Source organism: Bactrocera oleae, chromosome 4 (genome assembly GCF_042242935.1).
Source record: "Bactrocera oleae isolate idBacOlea1 chromosome 4, idBacOlea1, whole genome shotgun sequence".
Lineage (NCBI taxonomy): Eukaryota > Metazoa > Arthropoda > Insecta > Diptera > Tephritidae > Bactrocera > Bactrocera oleae.
Genome location: NC_091538.1, coordinates 16,594,948 through 16,615,808, shown reverse-complemented (window position 1 = coordinate 16,615,808; position 20,861 = coordinate 16,594,948). Strand labels below are relative to the sequence as shown.

Sequence of the window (20,861 nt, the reverse complement as noted above, 5' to 3'; positions counted from 1 at the left end):
AAATGTTGGGTATTTTAATTTAAATTTCCAAAAATTATGATTTTGTCAGATCTTACTACAATGACAAAAATTATAAAAAACGCCCATTTTAAGACGCTCTCACACTGGAATAAGTTGGTCGTCCCTTTATCCCTGGTTTCAATGATAAAAATTACTGAATAACCTTCATGTATTTTAAGATAACAAAATATTTTAAACAAAATTAACTTCATTCTCATCAACTTTACTCTCATTCATTCAAAAGAAGAAGAAAATTTGTTTACTTATCGGTCAACACGCTCAAAAAGTGTAACTTGAATTAATATCAAAGAAAAAATAAATACATTTCATATCACTAATCATGATTAACTGCTGTGCAAATTATTATACGTTTTTGATTGGCTCTTCAATAAGTATTGTTAGCCATTGGTTTCCAATATGACAGCTAAAGATCCAAGAGATTGCTCTGGATATAAAGAACTCAACTGAAGACAGATCCAAAAGCCTCGTGGGTACCTTTTCTATATGTCTTAACCTGATTTTCCGTTGTAATGATTCGGCTTTAGTATCGAAACTTCAAGCGAGCTTCCGGAGCAAAAGTTAAATAGATGAATTGATTATGAGTACAAGAAAGCCCTAAGGGCTGACTTGACGCGAAAGTAAGAAACATTTATTGCGAGGTTATGGCGGGATATAAGAGGAAACACTGAAAAATGTACGATGTATATATCTAGAATTTTTTAGTTGATTATAGAAGGACGTATGTACTTTCTCTATAGCTTGAGGTGACGGAAGTTGAGTAATTAAATATATTTTGTTTTTTTGCCTAGTACAATCCTAAAATCGTGCAAACTCAAATACTCGCAAAATAATCCACAGCGTATTGTTGGCAACACTAACTCACAGTAATGCCAATGAAAGGATTTCCTAATTGAAATATAATTCACGCAATTTCGCGCTTGAAGCAGCGTTTCCCCCCGCTGGCCGAACGTATGCCCCAATTTCAAGTATTTGCAGGTCAAAAGTTGAATGTGACGCCAGTTTGCTGGACGCCAAGAAAGAGGAATGAAAAACAAATGCCAAATATAGAAATGAAAAGAAAATTACAACAAAATCAATGGCGACACACACGACTGCACATTTCCGTCAACATGCCACAGCAATTAGCGGCAAGCAATGTCGCGAGTGTGCGTGTATGGAAGGGGATAAGCGTTATACAGCAATAAAAAAACAACAACAATAACAGCGACCCTTTCACTGTTGCAAGTCATGTGTCAATACAAGTGTCTCATTGCTGCTGGCGCTGGTATGCGTGACAAATGTGCCGCTAGAGCAGTTCTGTGGCAGTGGTGTGACGCCTACATGGCCGCGCTGTAAGCCCCCCGCGCCCCTGCCACAAAGTGTGCGCAGTTTAATTCGTAAATGAGTTTTAGTTGAAATTTTAATTACTGAAATTGGCTCATAAACAACACAAGTTTCGCATTTTGGACTTTGCTAGTTTTACACGCTCGCCAATTTACTATAGTTGTTTGTTTATATGGCAGCGACACTCGCCTGATATTGTTATTATTGCTGTTGTCGTGTTTGTTAATGGCGCCAATTGGCAAATTCAAATTTTAAGCTTTACTGAAGTTTCGACAAGTTCTGTCAGCGGGTGATTCACTTTCGGCTGAGTGCACGTACAAGGAGCGTGTGTATTGGGGGAGGGGAGGATGTTTTCAACTCAATGTTAATTTCATTAATTGAGTGTTGAAGTAGTAAAAGTTAACGGGAGTCACGTGCGAACTAAAAGTGTGAGTGTTTTTCTTACGTGAAACCTTCCGACTTGATTTTTCAACCGCTCTGGATTACATTCAAGACTCTCTCCTCAATATATGCTTTAATTATAATATATAGGTACCCTAATTTTCAACTTCATAAAAAACAAGTTCTATTCGCTAATATTATTTCATTTTCTCTGGTTTATCTTCTCTTTTTGTTCTAGATAAAGAGCGTTAAGATAGTTACGAATATTCAAGAAACATATAAGAAGCTGATTTCGTGGTTTTAAGTAGATCTTTACTCATAATGTACAAACCTCCGACGTCTAATACCCTATGATATGCATTTAATATGATTTGTGATATGGATTTGGGAAAAGTAAAAATGTGGCCTTAATCTACCAGTGTACAGTGGTTTCGCTTGTATGGGAGCCGCGGTCATAAATACTTTTAGATGAGATGTCGTTTTGAAATTTTCACCAAAAATGATAAATATATAATACAACAAGTAAGAAAGTGCTAAGTTCGGATGTAACCGAACATTTTATAATCTCGCAAAGTCAAATGGTATACTCGTTTGAGATTTCTTTGTGGATTGACTGATATTTTCGGTAGAAGGTCAATTATAGGCACTGGGGTCCACATATTTAGTACTTAGGGGCTTGAACAGTTTTGGTTCGATTTAGACAATTTTTGGTCACAAGGTGGCATACTTTAAACGTATTAATCACGCAAAGTTTTACCCCGATATAATCATTGTTGCCTGATTTGCATAGTGGAAAGTGAAAACATCAGATGGAATTGAAAATGGTGTTATATGGGAAATAGGCGTGGTTGTAGTCCGAATTCGCCCATTTTCACACTATAACATAGAAATATAAAAATAACGAATTTGGTTGAAATCGGTTAAGCAGATCCCAAGATATGGGGTTTCACCTAAAAGTGGGCTGTGCCACGCCCACTGTCTAATTTTGAACGCGGTTCCTATACAGTCATCTCATACCATCTCAGAGATAAAATTTAATGTCTCTGGCGTGTTTAGTGCTTGATTTATCACGCTTTTAGTAGTTTTTAGCAGTACCGTTATATGGAGAGTGGGCGGAGTGTCCACCCGATTTCAACTATTTTCACACTGTAATTTGCTTCCAGTGAATTTTGTTATTATAGCATTAGCGGTTTAGGAAATATGCACATTAAACACTTTAAAAAAAAATTTAACTGCAGATGCCCCTCACTAATGTGATCCTGTGTACCAAATAACAGTCTTGTATCCTATTGCGGAGCTTAGTTATGACAATGTATTTGTTTTTGATTAATGGCGTTTTGTGGGCGTGGCAGTGGTCCGATTACGCCCATCTGCAATACCAACCGTCTCACGGTACCTAGAAACATGTCTACCAAGTTTCATAAAGATATCTCAATTTTTACTCAAGTTAGAGCTTGCACGGACGGACGGACGGACGGACAGACAGTCACCCGGATTTCAACTCGTCTCTTCATCCTGATCATTTATATATATATAACCCTATATCTAACTCGATTAGTTTTAGGTGATACAAACAACCGTTAGGTGAACAAAACTATTATACTCTGTAGCAACAGGTTGCGAGAGTATAATAAGAAGCTTTTAAGTGAATGTTTTTGAGTTGCAAATTTCATTCTTCCTTCTTCTCATATTTAGAATATGTATTCCTTACCTTAAAGTGTTTAAGTGGGCTCGGAGTTCAGCTTTTGAAAAATGTAGTTTCCACAATTGACGGAGTCTAAGGCTTGGTGGCGCCACCTAAATGTGCGTGTTTTCGTTTTCCGAATCTTGCGCTGATTTAGTACGAACCGCATCCGTTTGTGACAAATGTGCGGAGGCAAAAAAGAAAGTGATTACATTGGGTGATGTGGAAAACAAGCAGATATTTTAAATGAAATTAGGCGAAAAAATATTGAAAGAGAAAGGTTTGCTACACAAAAAAATATACGCATAGTTAAGTATCAGAAAATTAGGAAGAAATAGAGAGTTAAAGGAAGTGAAATATGATACATGATAGTTTAAAACAGACCTCGATAAGGCTAATCTTAATTACGAATAATCTCAATTGAATTGAAATATTATGTCTTTTGGAGACCATTCCGATTTTTCGGATATATGAATATCTCTACAAACCTTTACTGTTTCACAGATTTATTCCAGATAGTGCGAGAACTAACAGATTAAGTTAGATGAAGAACTCTACAAAGGTAAAAAGAAAACAAATAGTACGCTCAGCTTTAAATGACAGAGACTGGTCCTGTGAAGAGTGCGCAACGAAAATTAAACGTTCCAAGCTATAATAGTTCTTGTTGGATGTGCGATCTCGGGTGACATTAGTTCATCTACACGCAAAAATCAAGATATTAAGAAACCCTTTTACATCTCACATTAGTCAATTCGCATGACATCCGGTTCTATGATACCGGAATCCACCCGGATTTTATCTGGGAAAGGGCAGTTCTTTCGGTGATATAACCCTTTTTGGACCGGTAAGTAGCAAGTTAAACTTGCATTAGTTTTTGATGAAATTAAGCAAATGAAAATAGTAAAGCCTAGTGTCGTAACGGTTAACTTGGTTCTCAGAATTTGAAACAATCTCGTCTACGTTCGATAAAAAACTATTTTAAATTTCTTCAGTTTCCTCCATTTTGCAATAATAAGTAAAATTATAACTTTACACAAATTGTGTCTCTAACGTGAGGCATTTCTATCCAAGTTTGTTTGGAGTCGCTACATACCCTTTCGCATAACCTTGTAAAAGATCCAACATTTAATAAGGGCATCTTTGTGCGTAAAACGTAAGCCCAGAACATTTGTGAGCCCCTGTATACAGAATTTCCGGGTCCGTCTGCCTGTCTGTATATACGCAAGCTAGTCTCTCAGTTTCTGAGATATCGATCTGACATTTTATACACGTCCTTTTCTCCCCAAGATGCTTGCCGATATCGGACCACTATAGCAAATAGCTGCCATACGAACTGAGCGATCGGAATCAAGATCGTGTAAGGAATATTTTGAATTTGTGAAGGTTAGTATTATAACTGCGTTACAACTGCGTAAAGCCGATATTTCGAATATTAAGCAATATATACTCGTACTAAGTAATCACGTGACTATAACATAAGTAGAATTGCATTCGTAGTGAGGCGAGCCAGTTCGATCATTGGATAAATGTCAAAGTTAGCTTGCTAAATGCTTGCATAACGATATAAAAGTAGAAGAGTACATATATTATCAGCTTTTTATTTTTATATTTCCAGCTGACTTTGCTACCTAAAACTTTTAATTGTTGATTTTTCGTATCAATGCTGTTTTTGTTATTGCACTTTTCTTCATTTCAATTATAAAGTTCTTCTCTCTCAATTTTTTATACAAACACATTTAAGAGTCTGTCAGGAATTTGTGTGACATTCTGCGCTCATTGTGTGACCGCATACACACATATTTACACTTATATTAATACATATAACATATATACGAGTATATGTGTGTATATATACATACATGTCTATATGCGTATGTGTGCTGCGAACGAACATGTGTCCGCGCCACATGGCCGCTTAGTGGCACAATGACAGCCCGTTATTCGTTGACTTACTCACATAACCGTTAAAAGAGTTCAACTTTATTTGCATTTGTTTATTTGCTGCTGTTTTTGTTGTAGCCATTTAATCAATTGCTTTTGTGTTTACTTAAAATTCGATTGTTCAATGATTTTAGTTGAATCTAAGAGGAAGGGCAAACAAAGCATACAAAATATACATATCTACATACATATTTTACATACATTATATATATGTATGCATACATGTATGTTTACATATTCACATAAGCATGAATGGTCATTTAAAATATTTAAATTTTTTTGTTGAGACATCTTCAACCTTTTTCGTTAATATTCTTCACCGCATTGAATCTTCATGTGCCATAAATATAAAAAAAATTTCAAAATATAATTATCTGATTTTAATTCGCTTGAGTTTTGGACGTTTTGAAGGCTAAGTGGTCAATGCTTTGGGCAAAAAATATAAGGAACAATAACAAGAAATAACTGCACAGATGCAATAATACCCTTCATAGTTACATTTCTTATAGCAACTGTACGCACGGAGTCCTGCCATAAGTTCTGTTACAGTTTCAGGTCGTTTTTAATATGGTAAATTTTATTTTACAATGCATATATTCAATGAGCGCTTCAAAAAATTTTACTCGAAATGTTCGTCTTTTGCTTTCACACAAGCCCTCAAACGCTGCTGCTATGAAACCAATAATATTGCTTTTAAGCCACTGCTGTGGATTTTGACTTGTGTGAAGGGGCAGCTTCTTGCTGGAAGCTCCAATGATCTCTATAGGAGAGAGTATTGCTTAAATACTTTACCACGCCTTCAAAATCAACCCACTGATAAACTTTTACCGCAGTTATAACCTCTTTTTACAAAAGTAAAGAAGTGATTACAGCAGCTGTATGTTAACTACAATATATTGAACCCGGGTTACAATTTTTTGCGTCTTTGAAAGTTGTTGCGTAGATTTTGTCGTGAAATTTTTTCTGTTATCATGGTTTTTGGTCTCATGCCACTAAAGAAGACGTTGCCACCCGTTGAGCATAATTTGCATCAATCCCGTTTTCAAAAAATGATCAGTTGAGCGACGGTAGGCTTTTAAGCGGAGATCATCTCGAATAAGTCGTGACATTGATCTCTTTACAACAAAAAATAACGGCACTTTTTTCTGCGGATTTGTCCTCGCTGTATGCACTGCAATCTTTGTAACAGAATTTATGGCAATACTAGGTATATGTTTTATAGAACCTCAGACGTTTTTATTTGTGTATCAAAAACTTCGTGGTCAAGTCAAAAAAAAAAATTTTTTTTAAAATTTTTTAATCAAAGGTATAACAACAGAAACAACAAACTAATAGTCGAGTATCTCGTGCATTCTCACAATAGCAAATAAGATTGGATAATGTGAGGATACACAGCTTTTTTATGCAAATGTGTCTGAAATAAATTAAATTTTTTTATTTGTTGTTGCTTTTTTTACTATTATTCTTTATGCTTCTTTATCGCTTGTTGTTGCTCGCATTATGTAATTGATTATTTATGAGCTCATCGCTGTGGCAGACAGTGTGGATATTGAGTATTTTGGTATGGATTTTGAGTGCCGAACTAAATTATTATTAGATACACACATAATTTTATTAAAAAATCACATATATTTTAAAACATATTGGTAGGGAAATGGATGGATTGATTTTATTAACTTTTGGTGTTGAACTAAAATATGCTTTAGAAAATATTTCCACGCTATTTAATTAAGACTATTAACACATTGACCAATATACTCGACATAAAGTCTGCTAGCATGGCGAAAATCATTATATGTTATATGGTATATAGTGGACGGCCTAGCAATTGAATACAATTTAACTATTTTCGTCAACACTAACAGGATATACAAGATTATACCCCCCTATAATATTGTTGAAAGATCTTACATACTGTCCCATATATAAAGTAATTAGTAAATTCGAAAATCACTATTTTGGGCATGTGGGGTCTAGGTGACATACTGAACTGATTTCAACTACTTTAAGCACCTGGGGAAATTATTTTCGGGAAAAGCTGCCCAATTTCTTTGAAATATTATGCATATTCAGTGTAAAGTAAGACACAGACCATGCTGTAATTTTCTAAAAGTTGACCTTAGAAATAAATAGCTTTTGCTCTGAGGATTAATATGTTATCACTACCCAATGCGGTGAAATACCTTGAAGTAAGCCCCCATATATTGGATGATACATTTTGAAAGTATGATATCCAAACTCTTTTGGCTTGGGTCGTGCAGGTATGCAGTAAATAGCATCAAAAGCGTGCCATTCCAAATTCTTGTAATCTAACAAAGCCATTCCCTGCAAACTGAAAACGACCGACACGATGAGTATAAACTCTAAAAGAGCTTGGACTTTTTCGATTGCTCGTCAATTAATACCTAAATTAAATAATAGGCATTCATGCGGTAAAGCTAAAAATCTTGTCGGGCGCAAATTTTAAAGTTGCCCAGCCTTGGCAGTTTTACCATCGGCGAACCAGAAGACAAAGCCGAAACTGACATTAGCCGTTTAAACAAATTTGTTATGGGCTAAAAGCGCTTTGTCGATTTTTAAAAGTCTTTTGAGGAGTTTTAAGGATTTATTAGGGTCTTTTTAAGAGTTTTAAGTACCACAAAAATACGTTAAATTTTAGCCGCGGTTTTCTTGACCTTAAAGTAAGGAAGAAGAACTCCCTGCAAAAATACTCTTTCAGGCACAAAGTTCGACATATTTTAGTGAAAAATTAGCAGTAGCTTGCATGTTCAGAATGTAGGAATAATAATCAAGTTATATCATGTTCAAAAAGTTACTGACTGTGGTTTGATGTCTCAAAAAAGTACCCAACTAGGTCTCTAGACTACTCCTAACTATTTTTTTGGGGTTAATTAAAAGGAAAATTGAACGCTAGCAATCCTCGGACCTCTAACGAGCTCAATATCGATATAAAAGATAGCGCACCATACAAGTATATGAAGTAGATCCGTGCAAGGCTCGTTTTCTTTAGGCGCCCGGTTGGTTAAATCTTACTTACTCGCAACAACGAATCCAACAACTTGTACCTCTTTGGTTGGATTCAAAGTGCCTGAGCCTTTTGAATGAAATTTGAATTGTGAAAAGTTAAATCGCGAAAAACAGCCAACTCCGGAAGCTAATGCATTAAATAACTGCGCATAATTGTTTTTATTCCCAAACTAACGGTGCAGCTTACCATGCATTTCTCAAAACCCGGTTCTGCTAGTTAAGTACTCCTGTTGATCTCCACATTTGATATTCTACATAATTAATTGAAATTTAGATTTTTTCCGCAATAAAGTGTACAATTTAAATTGTCTGTTAATTGGCTAATATGAGAATGAAACTCAACACTCTCGCTACGTTGGAGATGAGGGGCGTTTTATGGCAACCACCAAGACGTTTCTTAATTGGTATTATTGAGGTCTTTGCCCACTTTTGGATGTCTGCGTATGCGTAAGTGTCACACGGTTGTCTCTTGTCCAAACATTTTGGGTTTGAGTGGGCGCGCAGCAGGCAACAACAAACACCGAGCGGCATTTGCATATACATCAAAATATTTACGCGTTCTTCAAGACAACCGCATAAGATAGAACCATGTTGTACGGCGTGTGTACCGTTGAACCGGTTTCAGCGCTCAGACTCTTCGATACACGCATAGCTAATTATTGCTGTTGCTTAAAATAGATGGCGTGAATCTGCAAAAACGGCTATTGCGAAGAGGAAATCAAAGCAGCTGAAACGACCGGCGAACAGGGGGTGCGGTGTTTAAAGTTCGGCTTTGCGCCATACAATTTTTTTTTTAGCAAATATTGTGTTTTTATTGTCTTTTTTGCTTAGATTTGCAGAAATTACCATAATGATTTCGCACGCTTTGACTAAAAATCATATAAAAACTGTGAGACATCAACGTTGAGACAGACACAAGTCGAACAGTTTTCAATAGAACAACTCGCTTGAAACACTTTAGAAAAATGGTAAATATTTGTGTGTGAAAAAAAAACTTGTAAAGGATTTTAAAAAAGCAAATAAATACCGTAATAATAATACTGGTCTTATTTTTGTTTTTAAACATAAAAAAATAATAAAAAAAGATCATAAAAAAAATTTAATAATTGGAAAAAAACTCATTGAAGTGGACAATAAAATAATAATTAAAATAACATAATAATAGTAAAATGTAAAATTTTTTTTAACCAAAACATAAAAAAATTTAAAATTTTCAAATAAAAAAACAATAATAAAAATATATATATATAAATTATGTTTATAAATTATACGTAATTAACCATGAAAGAATATTAGAAAAAAAATTATAGCGGTGCTTACATTTATTTTAATGAAAATATTTAAAAAAGTAATTTAAAAAATAATTTAAAAAAGTAATTTTATCTTTAAATTTTATTAAAAAGTAATACTGGTGTATTTATAAATATAACATGATTAAAAATTAAATTTTGCAAACAGGAATAAAAAATGCTTAAGAATGACGAAACTTTTGTTCCCACTTGTTTTACTAAATGCCATTTATACCGCTTTACAGAAATTCTTCGCCATCGCTACCTTCGCCGCCATCTTGGCTTGCGCCTTTGCTGATGTTTCTGAGCTGGGTTATGCCTACAGTGAACCCGCTGCTAGCGCTCCAGTGAACACCTACATTCCACCTGCAGCTAGCGCTCCAGCTCCAGTCTACAGTGCTCCAGCTCCAGTGTACAGTGCCCCAGCTCCAGTTTACCAGCAAGCCGCCGCTGCTCCAGCACCAGTCTACAGTGCCCCAGCTCCAGTTTATCAGCCAGCTGCCGCTGCCCCAGCACCAGTCTACAGTGCTCCAGCTCCAGCCCCAGTTTACCATTCAGCTCCAGTACCAGCTCCAGTCTACCAACCCGCTCCATCTGCGCCAGTCTCATCATACATTCCACCTGCACCAGCTGCTGCTGCCCCTGAACCAGTCTACTCTGCCCCAGCCCCAGTTTATCAGCAAGCCGCCGCTGCTCCAGCACCAGTCTACAGTGCCCCAGCTCCAGTTTATCAGCCAGCTGCCGCTGCCCCAGCACCAGTCTACAGTGCCCCAGCTCCAGCCCCAGTTTACCAGCCAGCTCCAGCACCAGCTCCAGTCTACCAACCCGCTCCATCTGCCCCTGTCTCATCATACATCCCACCTGCACCTCAACCAGCTGCCTCTGAGGTCTATGAGTCACCCGCTCAAGATGGTTATAGATACCGCACTGTCCGTCGTCGCGTCTACAAGCAACGTCGTTTCTAAACTTACAAATCTTTCAAGCTTTAACATGCATGTAATTTATTAAAAAAAAATCTAATTATATTTCTTTCGATAGTTAGTGAAAATTATAAAAAATCGAAATTATGAGTACTTGACTCATATATAGGAGAGACCAGTTTTTCAAATGCAATTGCAATCAGAGATTTCTAAATAATTTTATATAGTTATGTACAATTACATTCCCAAGTAACTAACATAATCCCGTTACGGCTGTTTGCCTCGGTACATTAGTCCTTTTTAACTATCAATGTCTACCATCATTGAAAATGTCCTGAGGCCTCTCTCGTATTATTCCATACTTGGCTAAATATCATACTTTCATAGCAAATCTTACATGTTTGTAGTACGATTTTTCATGCCTATGTACCTATCGTGGAGTAATTGAGATGAACTCTTTTAGACTTTAACTTTATTATTCTACAATAATGATATTGTACACTTTAGAAGTGCGAAAGCTCTTAATTTCTAAAATCATTGAAAGGGAAGATGTCAAAATCTTTTGAGATTAAATAGATTATGAAAATAAATAAGGTGGGATTTCAACCATTTTTGGTATATAACATTACCCTGAAATTTCTACATTACTACAAGAAATTGGGTGACATCGGACCACAAACACCAATGGATGTATCCGGATAAGACTTTACACAAATTTTTTTATCCAAGGTATGCCATCTCAAGTCAAAAAATTGGCAAAAATAGCTCATAATATTGGCAAAAGATATCGAATAATAGAATGTGAACCTTAGTGCGAATGTCTGACTTTTTACCAAAAATTTTGGTTAGTTTGTACGATATATTATTAAAATTTCAAAAAATCTCTTTCTTAAAATAATAATGTACCCTTGTTCCAAAAATGAATACAATCGGGTCAATATTTATCCTAGCGCTCATATACCTAATATAGGGATTTTCAAACTTCCGGTAGGCTTTATATCGTATGTATCGGTTAATATGTAAAATTTCTTAGTGAAGTTAAGTTAATGTATAGTAGTTTAGTTTACAGCCGAAAAATTTGTGAAATCGGTCCACGAAATACACGAGACTTTCGTTATATAAACGGACTTTATGCCGAATATATCGGTCCGGGTGTGAATTATTTTTAAAAAATTGGGTGAATACTTGTTTTCGAGTATACTTGAGTAATACCAAATATTATTTCAATCAGTTCAGACCATTTTGACTTTCCATCCGATTTTAAACCGTTTATATTGGTCAAAATGTCTTATAGTTTAATGAAATTATTTCAGGTTAGTGTAGTAGGCTCGTGAACCACACATATACCAGTTTTGAACCTTAGCGATGATGTGATGGAGTGCTGTTAGGCCTGGGCCACGAAATAAGCGGCTAAGCGGTGAGCGCTCATTAAAAAGCCACATGCCGCTCAAATTCGCAACTCACCGCTCAGTCACTCCCGCTGTCCTTTCTATCGAGTGCCAAACCGTCATTATCCACCGAGTTATGGCCGAAGTTTTTATAAGTAAATTGTGTAGGTAGCAGGCCTAGCCGGAGTTTGGAGTGGTTCTTAAAGCTCACGTTATGCGCAGCGCAGCGAGCCGCTGAACCCTTTCCATTGGCTTCCCACGGATAGATTTCCCTAAACCTGTTCCCCATACTACTGCACCATACAGAATTCATCTTAAAATCGCTGTGTAGCATAAGTGCATGAGAGAGGGAGAAAGGCGTCAGTTTATGTCGAGCATCTACTTACATGCATATAAGGTATTGTTGGCCTTTCTAACTCTTTCGCCCACGTCTTTCCACGGCAGTTTGTGTCCAAGGCTGAGGTAGGTTGAAGCTCTTGAGAGAGAGTTGTGTCCCATTTATCGAAGGGAGCCTCCATCGAGAGATTTTGTGCTAATGGTGTGTAAACTACAGATTCCCTCGGGATCGTTCCATTCTGCTTTTATCCTTCTAGAGATCAAGAGCCTTTTAATAGAATTAAGTAGATTTCTTAAAAATAATGTGGTTTCGTGTTGAATATGATTCGAGACCTCACATCACTAAGATGTCATTACGATTATTTGGTTGACTTTTGCTTCATATACATTATATTTTTAACTAAGCTTTGTTTTTCTTAATTTAAAAAGCTTTTACATTTTCTAAATCACGAAGATTTCCACTCCTGACTTCCGTAAGTGATTGTTCTATTCACCATTCTGCTAGCTAGTGAACGCTTCTGTTTGATGCTAGTCTAAGTACAGGAAGTCTTACTCTATAATTATAATAAAACTTGAGCATAAAACATAGATATTAAAATTGAAACACAGAGGTGAGATAACTAAGCACTTAGAGGTACTTAAATTTCACATGTTTGCAATTGCACATACACTCATATATATAATACATATGTACACGTGTATATACAAATTCAATTCCATTTGGCTTGCTTAAGATATAAACTCACATTAAACACTGTTCGGCCTTAAGTGCCTTGAGCTGTCTTCGTTTATCTTCATTAGAAATTTCGCAGTCTCAAACAAATCGTGTGTTTCAAGTGTTTTTGTTGTTTGTTTTTATTACGTTTTTAATGTTTTGTTTTACTTTACACGCATTTGAGAGTTTCTGCATTGAAGTACTTCATTGTGTGTTGTTGTTATGTCAAAAGTGCTTGGCTACAATAATTAATAAAGCGATTTGCGAAAAGTGAATCATATAAAAACGACAAGACGCTAACGACCAAGCAAACACAAGTCGAACAGTTATCATCCATAGAACAACTAATTCCAATTAGCTGTGCAAAAATGGTGAATATTTGCTTTTTGTTAAGGATATACAAATAAAATAAAACGGAAATAACTGTTTCTTTGCAGAAATTCTTAACCGCCGCCACTCTCGCTGCCGTTTTGGCTTGCGCATGCGCTGATGTTTCCCACTTGGGCTACAACTATCAACAACCTGCTGCTAGCGTGCCATCCAACTCATACATTCCACCGGTTGCTAATGTTCCCGAACCCGTTTATGCACCTGCACCAGCTCCAGCGGTGTCAGCTCCGGTTTACCAACCCGCACCTGCTGCTCCAGAGCCAGTCTATCAACCAGCGCCTGCGCCATCCGCTCCCGTTTCTTCTTACATCCCACCTGCACCAGCTGCAGCCGCACCAGAGCCAGTCTACCAGCCAGCACCAGCAGCCCCTGCACCAGTTTACCAACCTGCGCCTTCTGCTCCTGCTTCTTCTTACATCCCACCTGCACCAGCTGCAGCCGCACCAGAGCCTGTCTACCAGCCAGCACCAGCAGCCCCTGCACCAGTTTACCAACCTGCGCCTTCTGCTCCTGCTTCTTCTTACATCCCACATGCACCAGCTGCAGCCGCACCAGAGCCTGTCTACCAGCCTGCTCCTGCTCCAGTCTACCAATCCGCACCAGCTGCGCCAGCACCAGTTTACCAACCAGCACCTGCTCCATCTGCACCAGCTTCCTCGTACATCCCACCCGCACCACAATCTGCTGCATCTGAGGTTTACGAACAACCTGCTGAGGATGGTTACAGATATCGTACCGTGCGTCGTCGTGTCTACAAACAGCGTCGCTTCTAATCTAGAGTGGACGAAGTATATCTTTTAAGGATGGTGGGAAAGATTTTAAATTGAATTCCTTTCCTTAACTCTTTTAAACCACATTGTTACCTTTGTTTTCTGTTAATATAAGTAAATAAACTCTTTGATACCCTAACCGATTCTAACTATTTTTAGTCTTCCTCAAAAGACGAGCCAACAATACTGAAGGACCTCCCCTTCTTTGGAGTTTAAACTTTCGGGTTACGGTTTCGGGTATATCAGAAATTCCTGGTATTCAGTACCTCTTTCTATTGGAATTGCATTATTATGGTTTCTTCATTGAAAATACTTATAAATATTTTTTTCCCACTAAAGTGAAACTTTTATCTTCGCCTTAGGACTGGTAAATGAAAATTAGGCTTTCTAGTAACAGTAGATTTTGCTTTAGGTTTGCAAATTCAGAGCATTACTCAGGTGGATATAGCCATGTTCCAATCATTACTTTTTTAATAAACTGTCGTTGTCCTGTTGTAAAAAGACAGAAAGCCATCACGATATAATTTGAGGAATGCTCTCGAGTTGATATTACTTGGCGGGGAAAAATTCAGAGCTGTTCCGGGTGCGTAGATCCGTCGGTTGTGGAGCCGGTCATAATCTCATTGGTAAACCAATATCGTTTGTAAAAGTTTTAGCACAAATAATAAGACAAGCTCGAACAGGGTCAATTATATGCTTACATGTATACATTTTCAGACGGATGGTGAACGGTGGAACGCGCTGGTCACGGCTGTAAGTAATATTGCTTCGAACATCCATCGCTGTAAACACTTAAAATAAGTTTATCAAACGTAATCTCACATAAAATATGAAACCGAAAAGACTGCGACTCAGACGTTTATGTTGAAAGCCGGACAAGGTAAAATTCAGTGCTATTGTGAAAATTTGCGATTTAGCTGTGCCGGAAATGGAGCAGCAGAAGCAAGAATATTGACAAATACAAAATATTTTCCGAGGAAACGATAATCAATGAATTAAGATCAAGTATTTAATTAACTGAAAGAATTATTAGAACTTTGCGATGCAGTGCTTAGAGAAAAGGTAGCGAAGATGCCTTGGAAGGATAATAGCCAATAAACTGGAAAGCGTGCTGAACTAATATTTCCTGTTAGACACAATTATCTTCTTAGCTCCTGAGTAGTAACGTATTTGTTGGAGCTTCTTATATAATATTTATTGCGTGAATCTTAGACGGCTACAAGTTGCATTGCCTTTTCGGAAAAAACTTCACTTTAGAACTGCTTCCCGGGGCCAACCGAATTAGAAAATATTTTAGATGGTTCTGCCTATGTGGGTTTGTTACTAGTATATATTTTTTCCCGAAAATAGTGTTTTATTTAAGCTAGGAGCTGCCTTAAAATATAAAATATTTTTTTTTCAATTTGCCGACTTCATTTATTTTAATTATGTCAAAAAAGAATTCAAACTGGCACCTTATCAGTTAAGTTCCCATATTAGTAACGGCGTTGTTTATAGACACGACGACGGACTGTCCGGTATCTATAACCATCCTGAGCAGGCTGTTCATAGACTTCGGAAGCAGCCGGCTGTGGTGCGAGGTACGAAGAAGAGGGCGCAGATGCAGCGGGAGCCGGTTGGTAAACTGGTGCTGGGGCGAAAGCTGGCTCGGGAGCATTGGCGGCTGGTGGAATATAGGAGTTGACAGGAGCGCTGGCAGCGGGTTGGTTGTAGCCGTATCCCAACTCTGAGACCTCAGCGCAAGCGAACGCCAGCACGGCGACAAAGGTGGCAATGGTGATGAGTTTCTTTAAAATAATTTATGTGAGAGTCCTGTTCAGATTTTAGAATAATATTAATATAATTTTACCATTTTCTTTGAGTAGATATTCTTAGTTGCTCTACAGAACTCTGCTTTAAGTGCATCTGTTTAATCATGGCCGCTCGCCGGCTTTTATATGCTTTCACACCACGGGTTGTTTGAACCACTAAAAAGTGTACTCCAAATATTTAAAAATCATTAATAAAATAATTTTGCTTTCAGGGGCGTACAAGAAAAAAACCGAAATAAAAGACACTGCGAACTTTCAATATTTGCACAACTTTCAATTCTCTAAATAAGATTAACGTTGACATTTCAAGGCGTTGAAGTACATAGCTCTGTAGGAAATAATTTACTGAGACGAAGAGAACGCGGTTGGATGAGACGAGTCAGTCGATCTCTTGATGAAAGATAGGTTTACCTAAGAACCTTACTTATTACTTCGTTAAGGAATTATATCGTCCTGTTATCCTTAATTTAGTTTAATCTAAGTAAAGCTTTGTTTAGTATCGTTATGAATTTTGTATACTTTTAAACTAGTTTTCATATAATGGGATATCTTTAGATTAGATTTAGTCTTTTGTTAGCCTTATATTAGGCCAGTTTTAGTCTGATTTAATCTAGTTTTAGTCATGTCTTGCTTGCTAGTTAGTTAGTTCATTTTAATCCAGCTTTATTCTAATTTTAGTAGTAGTCTTAGTCTGGTTTAAATCTAGTTTTAGCCACACCTTAGTCCCGATTCCACTTAAGTCTGGCATTTGTTTAGTCTTAATGAAATCATAGGTCAGCTTAGTGTACTCGTAGTTTGGATAGTGTATGTTTTGCGTTTTTTAGTCTAGTATTAGTTTAGTTTGAGTATAGTCGTGGTTTAGACTTAGTCTAATTTTATATTAGTCTTATGTTTGTCTTAGTCTAATTTTAAGTCTTAGTCTTGTGATAATATAGTCTCGGTCAAGTCTAGTTCAATTTTAGTCTAGTCTGAGTCTGGTTTTGGTTAAGTCTTAGTAAAGTATGGTTCTAAATTAGTTTTAATCTTGTTATATATATGTGGCAACATCATACACTACCGACAGGCTACAACTATGTTGTACTATGTTGCCGACCGTCAAAACGCACAACACTACCGACCGGCAACCCTTTACCACAATTTTATATTAAAGTGATAAGCAACCCCATTCTCCATCATCCTGCAATTCTTCCCTTCTTCTCACGGACGCCAAACTGACAAGACGTGCCAGCAGCAGGACCGCCCGCTTCAAACATTATCAACGCAACCATTAAAACTGGTGACCCCGACGTGATCAAAATGGCACAACAAGGTGAAAATAACGCGCAAACATCGTCACCCCCGAACGTTCGACAGGCAGTGCAACCGCAAAGCATTTTGCCTAGATCATCAATCGAGGTGCATCAGCCTGATTTCCACGTGGACGCAGCTATGGTACCACGCATAAGCCCACCCAATATAAACGAAACAAACATCGAGTCGTATTTTTTGTCATTGGAGTTCTGGTTCGCAGCTACCGGTGTGACACACGACACAAGGAAATACAACCTGGTCATGGCACAAGTTCCTCCAAGCAAGTTCCTCCAAGAAGGGCAGTCATCGATTCAGCACCTTCGCTTAACCGCTACGAGTACATTAAATCCAAACTAATAGCACATTTTGCAGACAGCCAACAACGTCGCGTGCAACGTGTTCTTTCGGATATGCCCCTGGGTGACTTAAAGCCAAGCCAACTTTTCAACGACATGAGACGAGTGGCTGGCACCGCGCTCTGTGAAACAGTACTTATCGATCTGTGGGCCTCACGTCTACCACCCCACGCTCAGGCTGCGGTAATCGCATCAAAAGGTGACGTTGCAGATAAAATCGCAATTGCAGACGCCATCGCCGATTCTATGAATTTTCGACAAATTAACGTAGTAGGTAATCAACAACCAGCAATAAGCGCCCCCAAGGAGGCCAGCGATGAGCCAATTACATTACGAGAAATCCGAAATGAGATCGCTCAGCTCACGAAGCAGATGGAAGTTTTAAAATCGCGACGACCAAGGAGCCGCAGCCAAAGCCGGCAGAGACACCAACGATATGTGCACCAGGAGTCTACGCACACGAACGAGTTATGTTGGTATCACCATAAGTTCGGCGCCAACGCTCGAACATGTAGGAAACCCTGCTCATACTACAACCTGGAGAAAAGCAAATGACTATCTGCATCGAAGACTGCAACGCACATCTGTAACTTACGTCCTGCAGTCACACACCGCCTGAAACTTTTTGACGGGCTCTCCAAACATAATTTTTTGATAGACACCGGAGCAGACGCCTCCATAATTCCTAAAATTGTCCAAAACAACATGAAATCATCGACGGTAAAGTTATACGCAGCGAACGGTACCCCGATCACTGTATACGGCGAAGTCCTCCTTAAAATCGATTTAGGCTTAAGACGCGAATTCCTTTGGAATTTTTTGATCGCTGACGTTACGTGCGGAATTATAGGAGCCGACTTTATAAGCCACTATGGGCTACTGGTCGACTTAAAAAGGAAACGATTAGTCGACAACTTAACATCAGTAGCGTCGATAGGAAAACTTGTCAGTAGCGAAGCCTTATCAGTAAAAACATTTGACACGTCCTGCGAATATACGAGCTTACTTAAAGAGTTTGGTAACATAACACGGTTGGCACAACTCGGAAGCACAGCTATGTCCGAGGTGGTCCATCACATCGAAACTCACGGTCCGCCCTTATCAGCACGACCAAGACGTCTTTCTCCAGATAAACTGGCAGCGGCTAAGGCAGAATTTGACAGTCTAATAAAACTGGGCATTTGCCGTCCATCGAGCAGCAGTTGGGCTAGTCCTCTTCACATGGTAAAGAAAGCAGACGGTACATGGCGGCCATGTGGAGATTTCAGAGCACTCAACACCGTTACAATCCCAGACAGGTATCCAATACCCTATCTTCAGGATTTCACTAGCAATCTAAGAGGTAAGACGATCTTTTCCAAGATCGATCTACAAAAAGCCTTCCATCAAGTTCCTGTAAATCCAGAAGACGTACCGAAAACGGCCATCATCACACCTTTCGGCTTATTCGAATTTTTGTATATGCCCTTTGGTCTTCGTAATGCAGCGCAGACATTACAAAGGCTTATACACGAAGTCCTACGAGGACTAGATTTTGTATTCCCGTACATGGACGATATCTGTGTAGCATCATCATCTCTAGACGAACATCTATTACACCTTTGCCGACTTTTTGAACGTCTACAGAAGCACAATTTAAGGATCAACGCTACCAAGTCTGTCTTCGGAAAAACGGAAATCATCTTTTTAGGTCATACTGTCTCAGCAGAGGGAATAAGACCACTAAAGCACCGCGTACAAGCTATTATAGATCTCGAAAAACCAACTACCGTCAATGGCCTCAAGCGATTCTTAGCCACAATTAACTTCTACAGACGATTCATTCCACACGCCATCGAAACGCAAATACCTCTGTTAGCCATGTGCCCTGGAAACAAAAAGAACGATCGCTCTCAGCTCCAATGGACTGATATTACGACAGCAGCATTTGAAAAATGTAAAACCCAGCTTGCGAATGCCTCTCTTTTGGCACATCCCTCAAAAGACGCTGAGATGTCACTATGGGTCGACGCCTCGGATACAGCCGCAGGAGCTGTTCTGCACCAGGTAACAGGAAGCAACTTTGAAGCGTTAGCATACTTCTCCAAAAAATTCGACAAAACTCAGGTACGTTACAGCACTTATGACAGAGAACTCACAGCGATGTTTATGGCCGTCCGCCATTTTAAATACATGCTGGAAGGACGAACCTGTCACATATATAGCGATCATAAACCACTAATCTATGCATTCCAGAAGAATCCTGAAAAATGCTCGAGTCGTCAAGCTCGCCAACTTGATTACATTTCTCAAATAACCACAGATATTCGCCACGTAGAGGGGAAAGCCAATGTAACAGCTGACATGCTTTCAAGAATAGCACAAATTCACGCAAACAGCATAGACTACTCCAAACTTGCCGAAGACCAGCAAGTCGATCAAGAGCTCAAATTCCTTCGCCAAAACAATAGTAATTCATCTCTTCAGCTAAAATTATTCACAATACCCGGATGCGACAAACAAATAATCTGCGACTCGTCAACTGGCAACATTAGACCATTCATTACAAAGAAGTTTCGTTCTGAGGTGTTACGAACAACTCATGGGCTATGCCATCCAGGTACACGTGCTACAGCCAAACTCCCAACCAGCAGATTCGTCTGGCCTGGAATCCAAAAAGACAGTGTAGCTTTCGCAAGAGCATGCGAGCAATGCCAAAAAGCTAAAATAACTCGACACACATTTACGCCTCTTAAACGCTACGAATCTGGTGACACGCGATTCGATCATATTAACATCGACGTCGTAGGTCCCTTTCCTTTACACGCTGGTAACCGCTACTGTCTCACAATCATTGAACGTTTCTCAAGATGGCCAGAGGCGATTCCCATACCCGACATGACAGCGCCAACCATCGCAAAAGCTTTAATCGTTAATTGGATTGCAAGATTCGGAGTTCCAGCCGTCATTACATCAGATCGCGGTCGTCAATTCACATCCACCCTATTTACAGAGCTGGCAAGGTCGCTCGGCATAACGCATCTGAAGACAACATCGTATCATCCAAAGGCAAACGGAATAGTAGAAAGATGGCATCGAACCTTAAAATCATCCATTTTATGCATCAACTCAGAACGTTGGACCGACTTCCTGCCTACTATACTCTTAGGCTTACGAACCGTCTACAAGCAAGACTTAGGAGCATCACCGGCCGAACTAATTTACGGTACGACATTGCGA

General features: G+C 38.5%; 3 protein-coding genes across 3 annotated transcripts; 2 read left to right on the top strand and 1 right to left on the bottom strand.

Moving 5' to 3' along the window:
- Nucleotides 1-9,292: 9,292 nt before the first annotated feature.
- On the top strand, nt 9,293-10,687 carry LOC106615983 (uncharacterized). Its single transcript, XM_036375823.2, has 2 exons — nt 9,293-9,345; nt 9,912-10,687. The coding sequence occupies exons 1-2, from the start codon at nt 9,343-9,345 to the stop codon at nt 10,629-10,631; spliced, it is 723 nt and encodes a 240-aa protein (XP_036231716.2). The 5' UTR covers nt 9,293-9,342; the 3' UTR covers nt 10,632-10,687.
- A 2,610-nt stretch (nt 10,688-13,297) lies between these two features.
- On the top strand, nt 13,298-14,319 carry LOC138857122 (uncharacterized). Its single transcript, XM_070108714.1, has 2 exons — nt 13,298-13,396; nt 13,463-14,319. Exons 1-2 carry the CDS (start codon nt 13,394-13,396, stop codon nt 14,186-14,188), a joined length of 729 nt encoding a protein of 242 aa, XP_069964815.1. The 5' UTR covers nt 13,298-13,393; the 3' UTR covers nt 14,189-14,319.
- Nucleotides 14,320-15,527: 1,208 nt separating this feature from the next.
- LOC106615982 (ESX-1 secretion-associated protein EspI) lies at nt 15,528-16,106 on the bottom strand. Its single transcript, XM_036375638.2, has 2 exons — nt 16,035-16,106; nt 15,528-15,972 (listed from the first exon to the last, which is right to left on the bottom strand). Exons 1-2 carry the CDS (start codon nt 16,035-16,037, stop codon nt 15,661-15,663), a joined length of 315 nt encoding a protein of 104 aa, XP_036231531.2. The 5' UTR covers nt 16,038-16,106; the 3' UTR covers nt 15,528-15,660.
- Between the last annotated feature and the right edge of the window lie 4,755 nt (nt 16,107-20,861).